Genomic DNA, 25,000 nt, shown 5'->3' on the forward strand with positions numbered 1-25,000 from the left:
CACTCGGCGCATTATCAAGGCACCACAAACAAGGAGAACCACTAGTAACACCACAACCAGCGACACAGACGCGAGCGTCATGACTGGGAAACAATAATAGATCGATAAATAGTAAACAAAATAAGTAAATTAATTAAAAAAAAAAGAATTTGCCCTGACATGTACTACGTCCATCACTGTCGATATTTTTCACTTTGAATGACAGTGAAAACTTGTAACTATTGCACTTAAATAAGGAGAGACACACACACACACACACACACACACACACACACACACACACACACACACACACAAATAAGAAAAGTCAGATAAAATGAGAGAGAGAGAGAGAGAGAGAGAGAGAGAGAGAGAGAGAGAGAGAGAGAGAGAGAGAGAGAGAGAGAGAGAAAATCAAAACCTTCCCCACAGTTTATAGTTTTGCAGCACGTGTCAGATCGCTCCGTTGAATCTCCTGGAATTGGTCACGTCCGCCCACTCTTCCATAGGTCTTACCGGTGTGCACTCAGCGCGGCATCCAAGCGTCACGTGTACAGCATCTCACCATGTCGCCAGTGACAGAACAGAGACAGAGAGGAAAGACCGTCTCACTGCCCAGATCAAGCAATCTAACACACACAGATATAGGTAGGTAGATAGACAGATAGATAGATAGATGGATAGATGGATAGATAGATATATAGATAGTTTAATAATTCGCAGTATATTGTAGTCATAAATCATGAAAAGAATCTCTCTCTCTCTCTCTCTCTCTCTCTCTCTCTCTCTCTCTCTCTCTCTCTCTCTCTCTCTCTCTCTCTCTCTCTCTCTCTCTCTCTCTCCCCACGAACAAAGAGACACTTATTTCATTCATTTTTATTATTGTACCAAACTGATAGCTACCTTTGTTTAGATTTTTTTTTTCCCTCCTTACTGTCACTTCCCTCAATACCACTACTTCCCCACACCACTCCACCCTTAACCCTTCACCCCGCACCCCGCATCCCTCTCTCCATCCCTGCCAGCGCGACTCAAGGAGAGTAAATATTGTGAGAGGGAAGAGGACGCTTAATTGGCACATAATACTCCCTCGGGGCCGCCTTCCTCCCTCTCACCGTTCAGGAAGCCAATACTGCCGACCTCGTCTTCTCCGACACACACACACACACACACACACACACTGCAGCACCTCGCGACAAGACCATTAACTCTTGCACTGAAAAATCTACGGGTGGTCAGTGAATGCGTGACGAGGGAGGGTTGGTGGTGAGCTGGCCTCCCTTACACAATGTATAGTGGTTCATTCTTCACTGGTCGACTCTCCAATTCCAAGGGTTCGAGTGGTGACTGTTAGCAAAGCTGTGTGTGTGTGTGTGTGTGTGTGTAACGAGGTGGTGCTGCCTAGCGTTGAAGAGAGAGAGAGAGAGAGAGAGAGAGAGAGAGAGAGAGAGAGATCGTGGTATTGATGGCGGCAGCAGTGGTGGTGGTGGTGGTGGTGGTTGTCACCCGCCGGGCCGTCAGCAGCATCAGTCGTGGCTGAGCCGTTGCCGTCTCCACAGTAGTGACAAGACACCTTCCCACGCGTCCTGCCTCCTCTCCTTCGCCCGCCCTTCCTAGCGACAGCCAAAAGTGAGCCACACACAGACGGTGGGCAGAATAAGTATTGGAATGAAATATCAACTCTTTCATATGATTTCATGTCTGATTCTGTTGTATTTCAGCGTTTAAATTGGATTGCTTATATTTTTCTTCTACATTTTTTCTTCCTTCTCTTTTCTTCCTTCTTTGTTTGTGTTTGTCGTTCTCTCTTTTTTCTTTTATTTCTTTCTTTTGTCCACCTGTACACACCTCAACTGACGTAAGTCTTGCAATCAAATTAAAGTTACTTAAATAACTGTTTGTGCTGATAGTGTGTGTGTGTGTGTGTGTGTGTGTGTGTGTGTGTGTGTGTGTGTGTGTGTGTGTGTGTGTGTGTGTGCGCGTGTTTGCGTTTCTTCTGTTCGTGACGATGTACTAAACTCAAGCAGTAATAAAAATTGAACATACGAATGTATGTTCAATACATACTCGAAAATTAACTTTTTTTTTCTTTCTCGGGCAGCACAGGATATGGCAACTCTGAAGCGGCCGTGGTCCATGTGCCTACTGCTACTGCTGGTGGTGTGCATGTCCGCGCAGCCTTTCCACCTGTCCCGTCCCCCTGCCGGGCCACCTCGCCGCCAGCCTGCTACATTGCCGACTTCCCTCAGTGACCAATGCACATGTAGTTATATCAATTTGTTATTAAGTAAAGAGAAAGAAAAAATAAGATGTCTGCAGTCTTCCTTGTTCGATTACTTATGAATTCTTCATTTGTGGCACTACGCTATTATGCTAAAGTGATTTAGCCCACACGAGATTCTACCCCCGCCAGCCCCGCGCCCCGCCGCTGCCTCATCGCTACATTGGAGAATGGAGAGGTGGCTTGCGTCCTATAACCTGGAGCTACTTCACGTAAGGCAGACACAGGCGAGCCAGTCGTGGGAGGCACTCACAGGATCAACCGACACCTTTCCTTACCCTCACCGCCTCTCCGCCGCCGCTGTGGTAGGCTACCTCATTGTAATACTCATGCAATTATATTGATGATATATGTATACATAGGACACACTAAGTAGTGCACAACCTTTAGTACTGTAGTACAAACTTTGGTGCTGTCTTCCTTGTCTTCCTATTCCACGCAAAGCACTCCCATCACATCTTGTGTGGCCATCAGTCCCTCACCCTTCTTTCCCTCCCTCACGTATATTCTTGTTCGTTATATATGCCGAGGGCCTGGCACTGCGCCCACAGGAAACTGAGACATATATTATAAATCAAGTTTTTATTTATGAATGTAAAGTTATCACATGAGCACTGTGGACACACACACACACACACACACACACACACACACACACACACACACACACACACACACATACATACACACTGGGTTAGAAAGAGATAGAACATCTCTGGCGGTTGTGAAGTGGCGCACTTCTTGTCAGTAGTTCTTAACCTCCCCTTCCTTCACCGGCTGACTCAGGAAGGACGCGGCCTGGCGGCGTCATCTAGTCCGTCTTCCTTGGTCCCGCAGGAGGCTGCAGTAAAGTCGTCACCACTTTCTGCTGAGTAGTTAAGTAGAAACGCTGCGTAGGAGCTGGCGAGAAGTTCATCTTGAGCAGAACGGTGATGTGAAGTGGAGGAGGAAAAACGTGGGAGTGTCTCCTTGTCTCCTTGTTGTTGCCTTAACGCTGCTCGCTGACGACGTCGCTGGCGGCGCTGGTGAGTTTTCTGCATGCGGGCAATGAGGTGCAGCAAGTTGTCCGGCGGCTGCGTCCCACCCTCAAGTAACAAGTCTCGCAGCAACAGCAGCAGCGTCGCCTGCAGCCCCGAGGAATCCTGGACGGTGCGGGCCTGGGGGGAGTTGAGGCCCAGTAGCAGACTCAGCAACACTTCCAGCACGCCATCGCTGGACTCAGACTTGCAGGCCTTCATGGTGTGTTCTGTGACGCGCGGCACAGTACTGGCTGACGGCAGCACTCGGTGAGCGGTGACTGGAGGAGCAGCGTCAGCACAAGGTGCAGCACTCGTGGCGTGGAGGTGTACAGTGAGGGCTGTTGCCGCGCTGCGCCGCAGGAGGAACACGGTAGCTGGGAGGAAGCACAGCGGCGACTGGCGGTGGTGGACTCTGGGGAGGCTCGGGCCATTGGGGATCAAGGTGAGGTCAAGCTGACACTCCCTACTTGTGTTTCAGCACCTCTGTTCGTATACCTGGCCCGCGTTATTCTTCCCTTCCAAAACAACGTCTCAGCAGTGACACGCAGTAAAGCAGAAGTCAAGTCGGAACACAGACAAGTAGGTGGTAAGCCAAATCGGATCGGTGACCAGCGTGGCGCCAAATCTTCCTGCGGTAAAGTGGCGTAGACGTGGACGTTCCGGTGGCTCATCCTGCATTCGGCCTACTCTTCCTCTCGCGTCGCTCCCATGGTCTTCCCTTTTCAGTCAGGGGGAGATAATGAATTGCTTTCAATCGAACATAAATGAGCTACAATGTGAGCGAAGAGAGAAGCACGATCCAGCAATTACACCTCACCCGCCATTAAAAAAAAACTTGGTCTCGTCCTCCTGACAATGACATTCTCCTGTCCTGCCCTTACCCGCGCATTCCTCACCCAGCCATCCTCACTAAACCTCCTTCCTTTTGTCTACTTCACACCTCCTCGCCTACTCGCTCAAATTATCTCCCTCCTTCCCTCCATTCTGCACCTTCCCTTCCATATCCCCCTCTCCCCCTCCCCTTCACTGGCCCGTCACTCCCGGCAGGCTGAATGGCAGGAGCGGCGGGTGTGGGAGGCGAGCTGCTTCTCCAAGTGGAACCTTACAGCGAAACAGCGTCGTATGCTGCACCTTATCACCAGAGGCCCACGCTACACCCAAATGCAGGCGAGGTAAAGTATACAGATGCAGACATGTACAGTGATACTATATCATACAAGTATCATACACACTGCTAGGCGTAGTACGCAGCGTGTACTGTACCACATTAAAAGATACACATCGGGAATTCCTTCTCGGTAGGTCCCTGAGGTCCCTCGTGGGGGAGATGCGGCGCCAGTACTCCAACGCGACGCTCTCTCATGGCGGTGTTACCTTACGCGGCGAGGGCGACGTGACGCACCTCATGAGGACCTGCCGCGACCCTGGCGTGCTATTGTGGGCGTGGCGGGCCTGGCATGACACCATCGGACCCCCGGCACGCCCATTGTTCATCCGTGCCGTGGGTGTGATGAACAGCGCGGCGCGTCAGGCAGGTGTGTGTGGTGCTTGACGACACTCCCTCTCCATCCCCTCCATTCCCTCCCCGCCCGCCACCAGGCCTTGTGCTCGCTGCCAACCTTCCACCCACTCACTCTGCCCTATGAATGTGATTCCCGTGACGGTTCACCGTTGTTACGTGCAGCCTTCTGTCACTGTCTGCATGTGTCTTTATCATAGCCTTTACCATTCCCATGCAAGCTTGCTCTTCATTCACAGTTAAAAGTAAGTAGAAAACATCAAAAACCCGAATTATATGCAAATACTACGATGGTAATGATGATAATGATAATAATGATAATGATTATGACAATGATAATAATAGTAATAATAATAATAATAATAATAATAATAATAATAATAATAATAATAATAATAATAATAGTAATAATAATAATAATAATAATAATAATAATGATAATAATAATAACAAAGCGACTTGGGGGCAGGAAGTTTGTCTACAGCCGCGGTGCTGTTTTTTTTTTTTTCTTTTTTTTTTACGTAGGGAAGAGGGCCAGCCAAGGGCAAAAAAAAAGAAAGTTAGAAAAAAGCCCACTTGAGCGCTGGCTCTCCAAAGAGTAGAAAAAGTGCCAAAACCATCAGCCAGAATTAGGGGAGCAAATGCCTCGATACCTCCCTCTTAAAAGAAGACAAGTTGTAGGAATTTGGATATACAGATGCAGGGAGGGAGTTCCAGAGCTTACCAGTGAAAAGGATGAATGATTTAGCGTACTGGTTAACTCTTGCATTAGCGAGTTGGACAGAATAGGGATGAGAGGAAGAAGAAAGCCTTGTGCAGCGTGGCCGCAGGAGGAGGGGAGGCATGCAGTTAGCAAGATCAGTAGAACAGTTACCATGAAAATAGCGATAAAATATAGAAAGGGATGCAAAATTTCGGCGGTGAGAAAGAGAGTGAAGACAGTTAGTCAGAGGAGGGGAGTTGATGAGACAGTGTCTGAATCAAACTTTAAATCGAGTGCTTTACTGGTTCGACAGAATGCATTTGTTTAAAAAGTTAGGTAAATTACAAAAGAATGGGAAGCCATGGTGACAACAGGACCGCTTGAGCCGACACTGTACTTACCTCTGTAACCTCTGTTATAGGACACAAGTGGGTCGCTCTTGATGTACACAATGTGCAGGACACTAACCTTGCCTCGGAGAAGATCTCAGGGCGGTAATTTTGCAGGATACAACGACATGGGTGACGCCTGGAGGGAGGAGCTGGAGCTGGGGTGTGAGGCGAGGGCAGTGGTGGCGAGGCTGTACAGCCAGGTGGCTCCCCTGTACCGCTTGCTGCACGCCGTGGCTCGCGACGCCCTGCAGCGGCAGTACGGCACACACCTGGTGCAGCACGACAAGCCTCTACCCGTGCACCTGTCAGGTGGGTGTAGATTTAGTGCATTAGAAGCGATAAAGAATACGAGCACAACTTACCCAAATTTACTATGGTTATCCCTGATTTGAGTTTTCTTTGATATAACTTGAATAGGAGAGATTATTTTAGTATTGATATCTGTACTAAATACGACGGGCTGGGTTTAAGGAAGTGAAAGAGTGATGTGTGTGTGTGTGTGTGTGTGTGTGTGTGTGTGTGTGTGTGTGTGTGTGTGTGTGTTATTCCTACAGGGACGGACACTTGGAAGTGCACATAACAGTTCTTAAAAGTCTTAATGGCTTCGCCAGCCATAAAGGACGCTCTTGGTGACCTATACGTAGTACAGTACAGCGGTGTTGTTGCAGGTGATTTGTGGGGCCAAGACTGGTCGTCCCTGCTTGACCTACTGCTGCCACACCCCGCACCGTCGAGACCTGCTGCTTCCGCCCCCCCGCCGCCACGCCCTGCCGCTGCCATTGTCAAGGTCAGAGAGAGAGAGAGAGAGAGAGAGAGAGAGAGAGAGAGAGAGAGAGAGAGAAAACACTTATCTTTTCGTTAAGGTTCGCAAGGAGCTTCTGACGCGCAGTTCTCAACGTTAACCTGTCTGAAAGTTCCTGTACTTGACCTTCATCATGTGCCAGCCATCCTTCACAGACCATTCCTTACTAAAAGACCTAAACTCTCTCAAAGAGTATATTGTGCAGCGCCCCATTGCCCGGGAACAGCAGGTGTAGACATGCTGATGATTATACTTGAGTGTCAGTTAAAACTGTGTGGACGCGTTCATGTGTATTTATGTAAGGCGGCGTTCACGGCCAAGGAGGATCCAGCCACGCCTCACGTGATAGTGTGCCGGAAGTATTGGTGCATGTATGATTCATCCTGTGCTCTCAGACACAACCTTGTCAATAAAGCAATAATGCTAAGTGACACACACACACACACACACACACATTGCTTCTCTCCGGCAGGCGGCACAGCGAGTGTTCCAGGATCTGGGTTTCCCAAAGCTGCCTTACAAGGTGGTTGCCCATGCCTGGCTTGGAGGCTCCGGAGAAGGCGGCGGGCCAGTAGGGTGTCACCCCAGCGCCCTGGACATGTTCACACCGGGAGACTACAGGTGAGGCAGGATCGGGAGCGGTGTGTGGCCAAGGAGGAAGTTTGCGTGTGTGTGTCCAGTGGCTGAGCTATTGTGATAATCTTGTTGCTGTTGTTACCTTCCATGGCGAACGTTATAGTTTATGTGTCGTGTGTTTATTAATGGCGCGAGAACCGTGCCGAATGGTTGATAGCTGGCTCGTTCTAAAGGAAACATCAATGTGGATAGTTATTATACGTTTTTTTTCTTTTTCTTTTTATTCTGAAGCAGACACCATGACATCTTTCTTAGAAAAGAATTGTCGAGTGTCATTTGTATGGGCGCCAGGCCACGCTATGCAGAGAGTTTGTGCCACATGAGTTATATGTATACAACATTTCCGCCACCTTTATCTTGCCATAGCAGGTGGTGTTCTACAATTTGTAGAACACCACCTCTCCTCTACTAAACCTTATCTTCTTTTCCTCACCGAAACACAGCTGTCTGAGGCAACTGACAGTAGCCCCTTCTCTGTTCCCTCCTACTTTCTCTATTCTCATTTTCATTCCAAAGCTGGATGTTGCGTCTATGTGCGCAACGACTTAACTTGCTCTCGTGCCCACGCTCTTGAATCTTCCGAGTTTTCCACCATCTGGCTTAGACTCAACAGTCACTCTCTAACTAAATTCATCTGTGCTGTCTATCTCTCCCTAACTCTTCTGACTATAGTAAATTCTTTGACTACTTAACTTCCAAAGTGGAGCACATTCTGTCCCTCTACCCTTTCGCGGAGATCTCCATTCTTGGAGATTTCAATGTTCACCACCAGCTTTGGCTTTCCTCTCCCTTCAATGACCATCCTGGTGAACTAGCCTTCAACTTTGCTATCCTCCATGACCTAGAGCAACTGGTGCAACACCCTACTCGTATTCCTGACCGTCTTGGAGACACGCACAACATTCTTGATTTTTTCCTCAGTTCTAATCCTTCTGCTTATGCTGTCACCCTTTCTTCTCCGTTGGGCTCCTCCGATCACAATCTCATTTCTGTATCTTGTCCTATTTCTCCAATCCCTCCTCAGGATTCCCCAAAGAGGAGGTGCCTCTGGCGTTTTGCCTCTGCCAGTTGGGGGACCTGAGGAGGTATTATGCTGATTTTCCTTGGAATAAATACTGTTTCCGTGTCAGAGACCCATCTCTGTGTGCTGAACGCATAACAGAGGTGATAGTGTCTGGCATGGAGGCGTACATTCCTCATTCTTTTTCTCAACCTAAACCTTCTAAACCTTGGTTTAACACAGCCTGTTCTCGTGCTATACTTGATAGACAGGTTGCCCACAAAAGGTACTTGAGCCTTCCATCTCCTGAATCTCATGCACTTTGTATTTCTGCCCAGAATCATGCCAAGTCTGTCCTTCAACTTGCCAAACATTCCTTCATAAATATAAAATTTCAAAATCTTCCGAACTCCAACTCCCCTTGTGACTTCTGGCATCTGGCCAAAAACATCTTTACTTCTTCATCTTTCCCTCCTTTATTTCATCCTGATGGCACCACTGCCATCTAATTTGTTTCTAAAGCTGAACTCTTCTCTCAAACCTTTGCTAAAAACTCCACCTTGGATGATTCTGGGTCTGTCCTTCCCTCTCCTCCCACTGACTATTTCATGTCTTCAATCAAAATCCTTCGTAATGATGTTTTCCATGTCCTCTCTGGCCTAAACCCTTGGAAGGCTTATGGACCTGATGGGATCCCTCCTATTGTTCTCAAAAGCTGTGCTTCCATGCTTGCACTTTGCCTGGCCAAACTTTTTCAACTATGCCTTTCGACTTCTACCTTTCCTTCTTGCTGGAAGTTTGCCTACATTCAATCTGTTCCTAAAAAGGGTGACCGTTCTAATCCCTCAAACTACCGTCCTATAGCTTTAATCTCTTGCTTGTCTAAAGTTTTTAATCTATCCTGAATAGGAAGATTCTCAAACATCTGTCACTTCACAATCTTCTATCTGATCGCCAGTATGGCTTCCGTCAAGGTCGCTCTACTGGTGATCTTCTGGCTTTCCTTACTGAGTCTTGGTCATCCTCTTTTAGAGATTTCGGTGAAACTTTTGCTGTAGCGTTAGACATATCAAAAGCTTTTGATAGAGTCTGGCACAAAGCTTTGATTTCAAAACTGCCCTCCTACGGTTTCTATCCTTCTCTCTGCAACTTTATCTCAAGTTTCCTTTCCGACCGTTCTATTGCTGCTGTGGTAGACGGCCACTGTTCTTCTCCTAAATCTATTAATAGTGGTGTTCCTCAGGGTTCTGTCCTGTCACCCACTCTCTTTCTATTATTCATTAATGACCTTCTTAACCAAACTTCTTGCCCTATCCACTCCTACGCTGATGATACCACCCTACATCTCTTCACGTCCATTCAGAGACGACCAACCCTTCAGGAAGTCAACAGATCACGCAGGGACGTAACAGAACGCCTGACTTCTGATCTCTCTATGATTTCTGATTGTGGCAGAGAAAACTTAGTAGTTTTCAATGCTTCAAAAACTCAATTCCTCCATCTATAAACTCGACACAACCTTCCATACAACTATGCCCTCTTCTTCAATGACACTCAACTGTCTCCCTCTTCCACATTAAATATCCTCGGTCTGTCTTTTACTCATAATTTTCACATCTCATCTATTGCTAAAGCAGCTTCTATGAAGTTAGGCGTTGTGCGGCGTCTCCGCCAGTTTTTCTCGCCCCTCCAACTGCTAACTCTGTACATAAGGGCCTTATCCTTCCTTGTATGGAATACTCTACGCATGTTTGGGAGGAGGGGTTCCACTTATATAGCTTTATTAGATAGGGTGGAATCAAAACCTTTTCGTCTCAACTACTCCCTTTCTCTGACTGACTGTCTTCAGCCTCTTTCTCATGCACCGCCGAAATGTATCTTTTATCGCTATTTTCATAAATGTTCTACTGATCTTGCTAACTGCATGCCTCCTCCTCCTCCTGCGGCCCTGCTGCACAAGGCTTTCTTCTTCCTCTCATCCTTATTCTGTCCAACCCTCTAATACAAGAGTTAACCAGTATTCTCAATCATTCATATCTTTCATTGGTAAACTCTGGAACTCTCTACCTACTTCTGCATTTCCATCTTCCTACGACTTGACTTCTTTTAAGATAGGGGTGTCAAGACATTTGTCTCAGGCTTTTGACTGATTCTTTCGATCTTTTTTGGAGACTGCAATGCCAGAGGGCCTTTTTTCCAATTATTATTTTTTTTTGTGTCTTTTATGTTTGGAAGTCTCCACTAATTTCAAACCAAATTTTCATCATTAGTACATTTTTGGGTGCTGAATACGAATATGACACATTTTCTCGAGAAATGAAAGACAGTGGGTATTCGGTGGTGTTTCCCTACAAACAACACCGAATACCCATTGTTGTGGCAGCATTCATCCTTTTTCATACTTTCGTTTGCTGAAGCAAGTCTCGTCAATTTCAACTGTCATTCCCGGTCCCCCGATAGGCGTAGTGGCGGCGAGTAGAGATGAGGCACATATCTGAAAAGGTTAGGTTAGGTTAGGTTAGGTAAAGTAAGGTTAGGTTAGGTTAGGTAAGGTTAGGTTATGTTAGGTTAACTCACCTCTCTTAGGTAATTGTTGAAATCAACTGTAGTAGCGCGACATATCCTCAATTCGTCATCACAGTATTTAATGCTGGAATACTCTTTTGCTCAAGAATAAATGAAGACGATGATTTTCTTCAATGGAATGGTACTGCCATCAAGCCAAGTGTTTTTTTCAAACATAAAAGATCCTTTTTTTTTTTCCCTTGGCAGTTCTCCCTCTTGCATAAAAAAAGAGAAAGAAAACAGCCAGCGCTATTCTCAGCAAATTGGTTTGATACTTGTATTTTCCACCACCAATTGGTGCATTTTTGCTTATTTATATATTCCTTAGGCACGTTTACCTGTTATAGAAGACTGTGTTGTCGCGTGCGCGGTTTTCTGATGTTATAAATACTAAGGAAATACCTGCTTCTCCTCCTCTCATCTACGTTTAGATCACACACACACACACACACACACACACACACACACACACACACACACACACACACACACACCACTACTATGGCACCCCTCCGTCGATCCTTGCAGGATGGTGGTGTGTCCGGGGCGAGACGGGACCTCTGCGGGGCGGGAGGCGGTGCACGAGCTTGGCCACGTCCACTACTTCCACGCATATCGACGCCAGCTGCCTCTCCTCAGGGTGGGTCTGACGCCTCCCACACCTCCCTCACTCCATCCCCTGGTGCCTTGAATGCAATTTCTATGTTATAATATGCAAATGGAAGACTGAATATTTCTGCAGAACTCACTTCAGTTCAGTAATTGAGGCAGAAGTGTGTGAAATAGAGGTTTGAACCTTCGGGAAAAGCCTACTTATGCTGAGCGAGGAAAGGTCAGCTGAGGCGTCAAGATGTCAGATGGAGTCACTGGCGCGCAGAGGAAGATGTGCTCGCTGTCATCTTTTCTCTCTCAGGACGCTCCCAGCGCCGCCCTGCACGAGACCATCGGTGACGTTGTACACCTGACGACCCTGGCACCACCCTCCCCGCGCCGCGCCCACCCCCTCACGGGTAAGCTTCCCTCCGCTTACACGACAGAATAAAGAACTATACATATGATATCTCGCGAAGCTAAGTACCAACAACACAATCTCTCTCTCTCTCTCTCTCTCTCTGCCAGGTGATGCCCTACGGAGCCTGCTACAGGAGGCCCTCACCAAGCTGCCGCGCCTCGCCTTTGCTGCCGCCCTGGATACGTGGCGATGGGACGCCTTCCAGAGCAAGGTGAGGGATGGCCGGCGGTCAGTGAAGGTGGGAGGGAGGGAGGAAGGGAGAGTAATGGTGGAGGAAGGAAAGGTGTGTAAGGAGAAAGAGGAGGAATGGAAAGGATGAAGAGGGACATGTTATATGTGCCGCTCTTCCTGCGACACTGTTATTAATATTATTGTTACTGATGACAATGATGACGATGATGATGATGATGATGATAATGATGATGATGATGATTTGGCACTAGTGGTAATATTGAGTAAATGATAAGAAAATAAGAAGATAAGTAAAGGTGGTAGAGGCCAACAGGCATAAATAAGCTTCAGTGCAGCGCGTGGAGGAAGGATGTGTTGATGTGGTGAGGCGAGACTAACGGGAGGTGCACAGAGAATACTGGCAGTGATAATAACAATAGTAATAACAATGTCTATAAAAGCGATCATGAAACACCCCTACAATACATACACAAGCACTATGACAACAACAACAACAACAGCAATAAGCACTCTAACAACAAGACCACCGCCTGCAGGTGTCGCCTGAGGACTATAACGAGTCGTTCTGGCGTCGCCGCGGACACTACCAAGGTGTGGCTGCCCCAGCACCCCGCCCCGCCCTCGCCTTCGACCCCGCCGGGAAGTACCACGTGGCGGAGAACATTCCCTACGTGAGGTGAGTGAGTGGCGCCACTATAAATCCCCGTCCCTCAACTATACTTTCTTTCATCTTTCACTCAGGGTCCCTCACCGAATGATCTTATATTTTGTCTCTCCTCTTCTCTCCTTCCTTCTCTACGTGAGGTGTGATGGTGCTTCCCTTACTGCTCTCGTAAACTTGTGCTTCCTTCCATCCTTATCCTAAAATTCCTCACCAAACTGTCTTACGTTTCTCTGTTTTCCTCAAGTTATTCCCATCTTCCTTTCCCTCCAACCCCCATCACACCAGCTGTTTCCCTCCCTCCCTCCCTTTCCCCCTAAATTACTCCTGCTTTCATTTCCCTTCCATCCTAAATCACTAAACCCTTCCCTTCCTTTACCATGCTTCCTTCCATACAGCTTCTAAACCATGCCTGCTTTCCGTCCCATTTCCTTCGCTTGCCCCTCCTCCGTTCCTCTTAAATCAGTTCCTTTCATTCTTCGTTTCCTCCTATTCCTTTTATTTTTTTTCTTGTCTTATTTTCTTTCTTATGAGTTTCTTCCACATGCATTTTCTTTCCTCTAGTTTTTTTTTTCTTTAGTCTTCTATCCACGTTTCCTTCATTTCTTTCTTCGCCCTATGCTCCTTTATCCTCTCCCAAGACTTCTACACGCACCCCCCTCTCTCACTCCTATCTTCTGACTCCTTCAGCGTACTGTTGCAGGTATCTGGTGGCGGTCGTGGCTCAGTACCAGGTCCATCGGGGACTGTGTGAGGCTGCCTTGGGTCGTCCGCTGCCCATACCACCTCGTGAATGCCCCGTCGCCGCCATACGCACTGCCGTTCCCCTCCTCAGGTAATACTCATACAAATGCCACTGTTGATGTTACAATTGAATGTGTATTTGTGGAATACAATGACTCGTTAGCTGGTTATAAGAGATAGTGAGAAGTTGACAGTGCAAAAAAGGAAATAATTTGCTTTTGATTTTGTCCTTTATTAAGAAACACTTTGTTCTTTCATCACGTGCAGTTTTCAAAAGTCAGATGAGAAGCTTATTCTCAAGAATGTTTCTCCTGTTAATAATGTGGAAATTTTCTCAAGCTGTCATTAAAACATCCTTAGAAACCGATGAAATTTCAACTATAGATTTCTGAAAGTACTCAGGCAGCGGCGCGTAACAGTAAGTACTTCAGAATACCCAGAAAATTGTACAGCATTTCTCAGACACACAGACGACGTACACAATGCTCCTTCTTCCCGCCCGGCAAGGAAGGTGATGGCTGCGGGCGCCTCGATCACGTGGAGAGAAGCACTAGGGACGCTGACGAGTACTGAGGACTTGGATGCCACTCCGCTCCTGCAGTACTTTGCGCCGCTCACCCGCTGGCTGGAGCATCGTGTTCGCCTCGGCAACCTCACCGTTGGATGGTAATCGCTCATCCCATCTCACTGCTCTCAATATACCGTGCAGCACACTAGCCCTCTTGTTACAAGACTCTCTCTTCTCAGCGCCCAGATTTTGTCACAATCCCTTAGTCCCGAGTTTTAAGTCTCCAGACCATGCAGCTTGTAATATCACAAACCTCCAGCGTACTGCAGCATCAGCCCCAAACTTTAAGCTTACAACATTCTAGACTCTGATACTCCAGCCTCTTAGTATTGCAAACCTTTTGTGTAGCTGCTGGCCTCTCAGTCTTCAATGTAGTTATATATCCGATAAGACTATACATCCTTGTAACTCTGCAAAGCTCTACGGAACTATTAACTACTTCAACACTGCACATAGCTGAAAAAATTCCATGCACAGCTTTGTACAGCCTCATACAGTCCTTTACAGCTCACACAACACACTTCAAGCCTGGTATATCCCGTCTTTCCTTCACGTGTGCAATGTACCCAATGTTATATGGACTAAATCTCGCCGCAGTCTCGCCAGTGGTGGCTCTTACTCTGTCCTTCACTTTACCTCTTCCTTCACTTGCAACTTATGATAACTGATTCCACTACATTGCCCTCGATGACAACACTCCACCACCCCCTCCTTCACCTGCACGTTAACTGAACCTTCCATCATGTCCCCCTCGATGACACCACTCTACCTTGCACCACCTCCTTCATCTGCACACTAATTGACCCCTCTAGGACGCCCCCCTCGATGACCCCACTGGACATTATCTTCACCTAAACGTCCACAACAAATCCTCAAATCCTCGTTCTTTCACACCTGCGACAAGTCTATCATACTCAGAAGTCATCATCATATCAAAGGCGTCCATGTATCGCTAAGAACTTCTCCCATGTCCCTACTGGCGCCTTACTTCACACAGCCACGCTCCTCCCCTCCCAATGATGAAGTGAGTGATGTGGAGGTGGAGTGCAAGACTGTGGGGAAAAGGCAAACCTGGATTACTGGGAGGTCGAATGATCCAACACTGCAATGATGAATACAATAATAATGATGATAACGATGATAAAAAAAGCTATACTTCTTCACTTCCTCTTCCTCCTCCTTCTTCTTCTTCTTCTCCTCCTGGAACACTGGGATAATGGAACACAGCTATGGTAAATATAATAATAAAAAAAAAATAGCCATACTTCTTCACCTCCTTTTCCCCCCTCCTCCTTCTCCTGGAACACTGGAATAATGGAACACCTATGATGAAAACAATGATAAAAAAATAGCCATACTTCTTCACCTCCTCCTTTTCCACCTCCTTCTTCCCCTTCTCCTCCTCCTGGAACACTGGGATAATGGAACACTACTATGATAAATACAATGATAAAAAAATAGCTATACTTCTTCACCTCCTCCTCCTCCTCATGGGCCATAGAGCGGCGGTATTTCATCCCTGCGAGGCACCAGGTGGAGGGTGGAGGGTGGAGGGTGCGGCGAACAAAACTGTCAAGTGGGTGGCGCCGTCTGGCCGTCTCGGTTGACAGGGCCGCGGAGGGTCACCCGTGTTATTACCAGCGGCTGGAGCCCATATTTGTCGCATCGGGTAATAGGCTTCCTCAATGCGACCTTCCCTCCCTCCATCCCTCTCTTCCTCCCCTCCCAGTGGACCCCACCGCGGGAGCCTAACAAGCTTAAACCAAAGGGCCTCCTCCTCTCCTCCTCTTCTTCGTTTCCCCTTCGTCCCCTCCCCGCAACCTACCCCCGTCCGCGCCCCGAGGCAGTGGAGCATTCATAACCCGTTTTCTGTTGTATGCGCGTCGAAGAGAGAGAAAAACGGGGATCCCATCACAGCTGTTTGCCAAGGAAGGGAGTTTCCGTAACGTGTCATCCTTCGTGCATTTTTGTAGTCGCTCCACCTTGTGACGGATATAATGCAGCTTTCCTGCCGTGACCGTGACGACCTGAGTACGCACCTCAGTCTGTCAGGCGGTGAAACAGGAGCCATGTGTAATCTGTTAAGAGGAAAAGTAAAGTATGCGCGGCAACTGTAGTGCTCTTCCCTTCCCCACTCCTCGCTCTGGGCGGTAATGTTACCCCGCGGCACAAACTTTACACCGAACCCATTCACACAAACACTGCCGAATTATGGGATGTTTGCCGATAAAAGGCTTATTGAAACCGCATCAGACGGTCCTTTGCCCTAGACGGTCCCGCTCACAGCCACCCTCAGGTTCCCAAACACAGAAATTCGCTACTGTTCTTGACTGTGAATCCCAAAACTTGATGCAGACGCGGATCAGAGGCACGGGCGGAGCACGCAGGACACAGAAAGCAACGAGGACAAGAGAGGCTCCTGAGGAAGACGAGCTCGCCGGCGCCACTGCCACTGTGTTCCTGGGCTTCGGACGCGACCCACCCAAGATGTCCTCGAGCGATAATCTTCGTTTTAGCGGCTTTGTACAGTGAGTGGCGGACAGGATGTGATTACTGCGCCACTACCTTTGTGTGTGTGTGTGTGTGTGTGAGAGAGAGAGAGAGAGAGAGAGAGAGAGAGAGAGAGAGAGAGAGAGAGAGAGGATATTACCAAGCGTGATAATAATTTCTTATGGCTTTACACGTGTTCATGTCATGTCTGTACTTAATCAAGTGTGTGTGTGTGTGTGTGTGTGTGTGTGTGTGTGTGTGTGTGTGTGTGTTGGAGTTTATTTGTTGTTCCATAAGATGTGTGTGTGTGTGTGTGTTTCACTGTTTGATCTGTTGCAGTCTCTGACGAGACAGCCAGACGTTACCCTACGGAACGAGCTCAGAGCTCATTATTTCCGATCTTCGGATAGGCCTGAGACCAGACACACACCACACACCGGGACAACAAGGTCACAACTCCTCGATTTACATCCCGTACCTACTCACTGCTAGGTGAACAGGGGCTACACGTGAAAGGAGACATACCCAAATATCTCCACCCGGCCGGGGAATCGAACCCCGGTCCTCTGGCTTGTGAAGCCAGCGCTCTAACCACTGAGCTACCGGGTGTGTGTGTGTGTGTGTGTGTGTGTGTGTGTGTGTGTGTGTGTGTGTGTGTGTGTGTGTGTGCGCGCGCGCGAGAAACTTCAACGATCCCTTTTTGTTTGTTATTACCCTTCATTCTTCTCCTCCTTGTTGTTGTTAATATTGTTGTTGTTTTTGTTGTTGTTGTTGTAACCATTACACTTTTGTCAGATACTATACATAATATTTTCATGGACGATTGTGCGCGTGTTTAGCAATAGAATTTAACGCTTAACACCACCACCAACAAGAACAAAGGCAACAACATCGGCAGTACACAGCACCACCAATACCAACTACTATTACAGCAACAACAATAACAAAAACAACAGCAACAACAAATGGTATGATTCGGGGTTCGCAAAGCACACACACACACACACACACACACACACACACACACACACACACACACATGGGGTCAGTGATGGATGGTGAAGAGGTGTGGCCGCTTCGTTTGTAAACACATCACTCACGCCGCCAAGTGTACACCTCTCTCCTTACCACACATCTCCCTACTCCCCCTCTCTTTACACCATCCCGCTCTGCTACACCACCACACCACCTCCAGGTTCCGTCACATCTCCCCTGCCTCCATCTGTACACCACCACACTATACCTTTATGCTGTCACATCTCCCCATGCCACATTCCCCCTCTTTTTAGACCTTCCTGCTCTGTCACATCACCACACCATCTTTACGCTGTCACATCTCCCCATGCCGTCACCAAGTCACTATGTTCTCTGCCACACCACCCTAACCCCATGTCACATCACAGTCTCTTTACCATTAAGGCTTCGTCACATCATTCTCTTCCCCATCTCTATAGCATCGCCCCATCACTGCCACATCACGCGTCCTACCAGGTCACATTTAGTTTTCATCACATCACTCTGCACGTAGCTGCTACATGTTCTCTGTCTCTCTTGCATCACCTCCGTCCTTGCCATGGCATCTTGCTACATCACACGAAACTATATATATATCGTCTGATCGCTCCACTCTCTATCCCTAACACAGCACATGAAGTGTCTATCATAGCCGCGTCATTTCTCACACGTCTTTTTCCTGCTCCGACTGATGCTCTTCCCTGACACCTCCTCCTTTTCTGACGCGCGACAGCAGCACACATGGACAAGACAATCAAACAATCAATGAGCGCGAAGAAAGAAAAAAAAAAAAAATTAAAGAAATTGGTATCAGAGTGGAAAACTTGAGAGGAAAAATAAACAGTAGAAAGAGTACACACACACACACACACACACACACACACACACACACACACACACACACACACACATCTCTCGCTTCCCTCCACATATTACTACTAGTCCAACTATTTCCCTCTTCGCCCCTTCCTCCCTTCTTCCTTCTCTCCAAACAGTTTATTTACACAGTGGCGCAGCGTGGGTAGCCTCCTCTACACACCACTTACACACAACACCTACCATGTATACACGGGAGAGAGAGAGAGAGAGAGAGAGAGAGAGAGAGAGAGAGAGAGAGAGAGAGAGAGAGAGAGAGAGAGATTTCATTCACTTTTTTTCCTTCCTGTCAAACTTTTCATCATTACTGCATAAAGATGGCTCAAAGTTACTCACACACACACACACACACACACACACACACACACACACACTGACATTGTTTAGCTGATGATACGAAAATTGCATACTCTCTCTCTCTCTCTCTCTCTCTGAAACGATTTCTTGTGTAACATGACTAACAGCAGCAGTAACAGTAGCAGCAGCAGCAGGCAAGTTCCCATAGCATTTCTCTCTGTATACATATAGAACATGAAGAAGGGATCGGTTCTACTCTCGTCACTCACTCTCAAGAGACAGAAATAACCAGTAAATACCATATATGTTTTATTACAAAAATACAACAAGCGGCAACAAATAATCATCTGGTATCTTTGGTCTGGGATGTAATGATAATAATAATACTACATGCTATATAAGAGTAGGCAGCCTTCGACCGTCATTGCTTGCCTATACGATTATATACAGGAATTATTATACATCGCCATCATATACATTTGTCTCTGTGAGGAGAAGGAAGGGGAGATGGATGAGGAGGGAAGTAAGCCACGCGGAGCACTGAGGGCGGACACGTAGTACAGTATGTATGGAGCGCGGGAGGGCGTTAAGTACAGGGGCTCAGCGGACACACAGTTTAATCGACCGTCTAGTCATTGCCTCCACGCCACAGCGACCCCGAGCGAGGCCCGCCAATGAGCAGCCCCGGAGACTTTAACTGTAGCGGGAATCGAGCGCGACGTACGGCACGGAGCAGGAGTGTCTGCCTGGCGCACATGAGAGGTTTGGGGAACACAGGGTGCACAATTTGATGTGGAGGGGCCGCCTGAGGGACGTGAAGCCGGCCAGGCAGCAGCATCCTGTGCCACCACGTGAAGGTACACTTGAGGAGGAACTGCATGGTAGGGACTCTGGACGTCGCCTTGCTGGGGAGGGCGACGAGAGGCCGGCGATAAGACGGAAGGTTTCGAGGAATTGGGTCCAGGTACAGCAAGGCCCTCCGTCAGGCTGCGGAGAGGCGCCTTGACCCACCAGAGGAGATAGGAGGTGGACGCTGCCCTGTGAGAATCATCGATGCGTAAGTATGTGCTGGGCCGCCGTGTGGCTGTGATGTGTGGGGTAGTGCATGGCACAGGTGAGACGGGATGTAGTGTAGGGCGGGACACTATGGACAGGGAGGGCAGCTCCGGGAGTATGAGTCATGTAAACAATGGTAAAACATCGGGTCAGTCACCTTGTGGCCCCACAGAGCGGAGGGCGTGGTGGTGGTAACGGCAGCGAAGACGGTGGTGGTGGTGTTAAAGGATGGCGACCAACAGGAGGTGTGAGGACATAAGGGCTGCGTGTTGTGGGCGGATGGGTGGACGGGGTGCGGGGGTCGCCGGGGACGTTCCGTAGGTGTGAGCGTCCGGGCGGGGAGAAAAGCAAGAGTTAGCTGGGCCTACCGCCTACCACCGTGACGGGCCGATGGAGGTTTGAGCGGCGTCCGGCTTCCCCCACCTGCGCCAGGAGGGAGTTCCGATACGCGTCGTGGTGGGCTTGAGATGACAGGCCGCCCAGGCCCGCCAGCAGGCCCCTCGGCGGGGCACCTGATGGATGGGCGGCATCAGAAAGCAGGTGGTCGACGCTGAAAGCGGCGGGAGGCTGCTGGGGGGGTGGACTGAGGGTAGTTGTCTTGGGCAGACCTGTGGGTGGCGGTGGCCCAGGAGGAGGTGCCCCTGGACTCATGTGGCTGGCGTGTAGCAGGCCGGGGTAGTAGGTAGGTGGGTATCCGCGGTACAGAGCTGCAGCTGCGGCCGCTGCAGACGCCTGCTGGTAGAGCGTGGAGGAGGCGAGGCCAGATGTAAGCGCTCCAGGCAGGGAGCTCATGGGCCCCCCAAATCCAGCAGCCGCCGCCGCTGCCGCGTACGGCGCCAGACCCAGAGGAGAGTAGCAGCCGAAGCGTGCAAGGAGGGACTGCTTGAAGGCAGCAAGTCTGTTCCTGGAGGCGGCGGTGGAGCGACGCCGCAGCTTGCCCGTGGTGCCGCCGATGAAGACGTCGTCGGCCGAGGGGTCGAGCATCCAGTAGTTGCCCTTTCCGGGATCATCGTAGTGGCGCGGCACCTTCACGAAACACTTGTTGAGGCTCAGGTTGTGGCGGATGGAGTTCTGCCAGCCCTGCTTATTCTCGCGGTAGTACGGAAAGTTCTTCATGATGAACTCGTAGATGCCGCTGAGCGTGAGGCGTTTCTCGGGGGAGGACCTGATGGCCATCATGATGAGAGCATTGTAACTGAAGTGCGGCTTCTCATGCTTCTTCTTTTCTTCTCCTTCCTTCTTTTTGGTCTCCTTTTCTTCTCCCTTCTCTGCCTCCTCTGGCTCAGAGTCAGACATAACAGCAGCTGGGGGACTGCCAGCGCCCGTCACGTCAATGTCCTCCTCCTCCTCGTCTCCCGCCGCTGTCATCTCAAAGTCCTGCAGACTGAGGTCGTCGTCCCTGACTGGTTGCTCCGCCGTTTCTTCAGGAGCAGCACTGAGGACAGCCTCGGACAGCAGGGAGCTGATAGAAAAGGAGTGTTTCAGGGGCGCGCCGGAATCCATGTTGCTGGTGCTTGCTCGGTACGTACCGCCACAGCCAAGGTTCACCATCGTGTTCGTGCTCACTGGTGCGGAAGGAACGGAAGCGTCACACACCGGCAGGACACACACTACCTTCCCTCACGGTCGCGGGACTGGTGACCTTCTACCTGTCCGCCCAACATTTTACTCACCTCGACTCCTCCCACTGGCGCGAGAGCACACCCATCACAGGGGCTTGTGCAGGGACGCCCCTCCCCTTTGTGGCGCCGCCCGCTCATTGGCCGGGAAGGGCGGGAAGGCGGAGGTACGTGCACGGCTCAACGACTTGCCTGATTTGAGTCAATATTTGCAGACACACAACCACCCACCAAGTCGGCATAAACCAATACTTTCCTGCTGCGCTTCTCGTCCCAAAACTGTCTTACTCCTTCCAAAAAAAGCATTGCGTCGAGGAGAAACACTCAGAGATACGTAAGAGAGACGAACAAACTGATAGATAAATCCTCTCCCGGTAACTCTGGTGGAATTGTCGACAAATATCTTTTCTTTCCAGGTGAAAATAGCGAAGAAAGGTATTTTCACACCTCTCCCACGAGCTGTCAGGTCGAGGCGGGAGGATTACTGAACAAAGGCGGCGCCCACCTCAGAGCCGCGCCGAGATGGGTGGTGGTGGTGGTGGTGGGGAGGGGGGATGTGATGAGCAGCGATGAAGTGATGTGGCAGTGGTGATGATGTAATAGTAAGGATAGTGGTGAAGGTGGTGGTGGTGGTGATGGTGGTGATGGGGTCGCAATGTAGTGGTTGTGGTAGAGTTCGTGGTGATGGGATGGTGAGAACGGGTCGCTGGTGACTCATGCAGGTGGTGATTGTTGACGTGGTGCTCAGGTGAGGGTACTGGTGACAGTGGTGGTGCTGGTGCTGGTGATGGTGATGGTGGTGGTGGTGGTGGTGAAAATTGAGTATGGAGAGTCAGTAATTCCCTGCATGGAGAAGAGGTTATGATGACAATGGTGGAGTGAAGGTGGTGGTGATCGTGATGGAAGTAATGCAGTTACATATACGTGGTAACATTCTCTCTCTCTCTCTCTCTCTCTCTCTCTCTCTCTCACTCTGTCTGTCTGTTACTCACACATTCTCTCATAATTAATCATTCTTTATCACTCTTTTCCTTATTCCCTTCTTCCCTCCTACTCTCCCCTGCCTCCCGCCTCCTTGCCAGCCTCCCTGTTCACTAAGCCTCTCTAGCCTCCCAATCATCACGTCTCACCTTCCCAATCAACGCAGAAATCACTTTAAACGATATTTTAATAGGCACGAGACCGAAGCAAGACAGCCCGGGATTAGCACCTCTTTTTCCTCTCCTTGCCTCTCCGCGCCTCCGTGCCTCCCTGCGTCATTTCCTCCCCCTCCATCGGCCACCGGCGAAGCAAGATAAAACATCGGCAGGAGTGGCCGCCTCAAATGATGTTTTAATCGCTGTGTGACGAGCTGCGGCCACGAGAAGGATTAGCACCTAGGTGTTAGCTGCGGGTGGTGGCGGAATCGGCGGCGGCAGTGATGGTGGTGGTGGTGGTTTGTGGAAAAGTTAGTCTGTCTCTGTCTCTGTCTGTATCTCTCTCTCTCTCTCTCTCTCTCTCTCTCTCTCTCTCTCTCTCTCTCTCTCTCTCTCTCTCTCTTTTTTTTTTCTCTCTCTCTCTCGATATGAATGTTAATAATTTGAATAAAAGAATATTGATAAAGAAAAGGATTAGAAAGAAAAGAAGAAGAAGAAGAAGAAGAAGAAGAAGAAGAAGAAGAAGAAGATTGTATTGACGATGATTACAATAGATCAAAGAACAACAGAGACCACCACCACCACCATCACCACCACCATCACCATCACCATCACCACCACCACTACCAACAACAACAGCAAACAACAACAATAACAAGAAGCCCCTAAGGACAGCCACGAGAAGTCCCTGGCTGGTGTTCAAGATTGTGTTGATTACCGACTGCCGATGAGGTCCCTGACACACACACACACACACACACACACACACACACACACACACACACACACGTTTCCTTCCCCTCTCCTCACATAATTACGCACTTAATTCCCAGGTATGGACATTAACAACAGCGACAACATAATGGCGGTGATAGTTGTAGTGGTGGTGGTGGTGGTGGTAGTATTAACAGCGGTCGTCGTGGAGGTAGTATGATGATGGTAATAGTAGTAGTAGTAGTAGTAGTAGTAGTAGTAGTAGTAGTAGTAGTAGTTGTTGTTGTTATTGCTGATGTTGTTGTTGTAGTGGTGGTGGGGATTCAGGTGGTAGTGGTGGTGGTGGTGGTAATAGTGGAGGAGGACTTGAAGCCGGCCAAGTGAGACAAGTGTGGCGGCTTTGTTCCCTCGCCTCGGCTTTTCTCGGCTCTGCATTAATGAGAGGCAGTTGAAGGGCTCCGGCGTGTGTGTGTGTGTGTGTGTGTGTGTGTGTGTTCCTTCCTCTTCTTCTCATCCCCCTCATCGTTTCTTCCTTCGCCCCATCTTCCTCACCCCTTCTCCTTTGCTCTTCAGCCTTATCGTCCCCTTCATAACCCCTCTCCACGTATCTCCCCTTCCTCCTCTTCATTATCTCCCCTCTCTTGACATGCCCTCATTTCTTGCCCTCACTATGCTTGTTCGCATTCTTGCACTGAGGCTTCCTTGTCGATTTGAATTATACAGGTATGCATTACAACATATATACACACGCATCCATATTTAGTACACACATCAATACTCTCTCTCTCTCTCTCTCTCTCTCTCTCTCTCTCTCTCTCTCTCTCTCTCTCTCTCTCGTGCACATTGCCCGTAAATCTTCCACATTCTTCATTTCATCCACACAGTCTCATCCATTCACTATTCATCACACTCTCTATCATCCACACTGTCTCTCCGTCACCCGTACTCCCTCTGTCATCCACACCCTCTCTGTTCTCCATCTGCATGACCGTTACCCAGTGTCTCCTCTATATGGTTTCGTCTGTCACAAGCAGCTCGCGCCCTCCACGCTCCTTCCTCCAACCTCAGCCTCTCAGGGGAAGCAGGATCGCTATGCAACGCGCAACTTTGCCATGAGCTGCAAGGGATTGTCGGAGGCTGCGTGTCGGGCCGCCGCTGTGTTGTGCATGGCGGAGATGAACTTTAAAGTAGAAGCTGTTACGTAATTTTCACTTTTATCTAAATACTTTCAAATATTATAGATAAGTTGTGATTAGTTAAGTCGGAAGCCGGTAGCATGTCGACGATTGTATGTCTGCATGTCATGCGCGTGGCAACATGGAGTTTTTGAGGCTTGCAACAAGCTATGGTGTGCCCTGCATGTCATTTGCCTCGCGCGTCCGGAACTCGAACCCGGGCCTTTTCGGTTTTGAGCCGAGTGTGCTAACCATTACACTACGGTGTGTGTGTGTGTGTGTGTGTGTGTTTCACTGTTTGATCTGCTGCAGTCTCTGACGAGACAGCCAGACGTTACCCTACAGAACGAGCTCAGAGCTCATTATTTCCGATCTTCGGATAGGCTTGAGACCAGGCACACACCACACACCGGGACAACAAGGTCACAACTCCTCGATTTACATCCCGTACCTACTCACTGCTAGGTGAACAGGGGCTACACGTGAAAGGAGGCACACCCAAATATCTCCACCAGGCCGGGGAATCGAACCCCGGTCCTCTGGCTTGTGA

At 49.0% G+C, this 25,000-nt stretch overlaps 3 protein-coding genes across 3 annotated transcripts in view; 1 reads left to right on the forward strand and 2 right to left on the reverse strand.

Annotated features, from left to right (window-relative positions):
- The window catches only part of LOC123520099 (MFS-type transporter SLC18B1-like), a 15,871-nt gene extending 9,716 nt beyond the window's left edge, over nt 1–6,155 (reverse strand). Inside the window, exon 1 of the mRNA XM_045282008.1 lies at nt 5,970–6,155. The gene's annotated coding sequence lies outside the window, so the exon portion shown is untranslated. The remainder of the gene's footprint in view (nt 1–5,969) is intronic.
- A 5,591-nt stretch (nt 6,156–11,746) lies between these two features.
- On the forward strand, nt 11,747–16,104 carry LOC123519717 (angiotensin-converting enzyme-like). The gene is made up of 5 exons (XM_045281222.1): nt 11,747–11,906; nt 12,016–12,119; nt 12,637–12,776; nt 13,465–13,596; nt 14,013–16,104. Exons 1-5 carry the CDS (start codon nt 11,747–11,749, stop codon nt 14,173–14,175), a joined length of 699 nt encoding a protein of 232 aa, XP_045137157.1. The 3' UTR covers nt 14,176–16,104.
- A 2,938-nt stretch (nt 16,105–19,042) lies between these two features.
- LOC123520100 (fork head domain transcription factor slp1-like) lies at nt 19,043–21,648 on the reverse strand. The gene is made up of 2 exons (XM_045282010.1): nt 19,964–21,648; nt 19,043–19,788 (listed from the first exon to the last, which is right to left on the reverse strand). Exon 1 carries the CDS (start codon nt 21,355–21,357, stop codon nt 20,161–20,163), a length of 1,197 nt encoding a protein of 398 aa, XP_045137945.1. The 5' UTR covers nt 21,358–21,648; the 3' UTR covers nt 19,043–19,788; nt 19,964–20,160.
- Between the last annotated feature and the right edge of the window lie 3,352 nt (nt 21,649–25,000).

The sequence above is a fragment of the Portunus trituberculatus genome, chromosome 46 (genome assembly GCF_017591435.1).
Source record: "Portunus trituberculatus isolate SZX2019 chromosome 46, ASM1759143v1, whole genome shotgun sequence".
Classification (NCBI taxonomy): Eukaryota; Metazoa; Arthropoda; class Malacostraca; order Decapoda; family Portunidae; genus Portunus; species Portunus trituberculatus.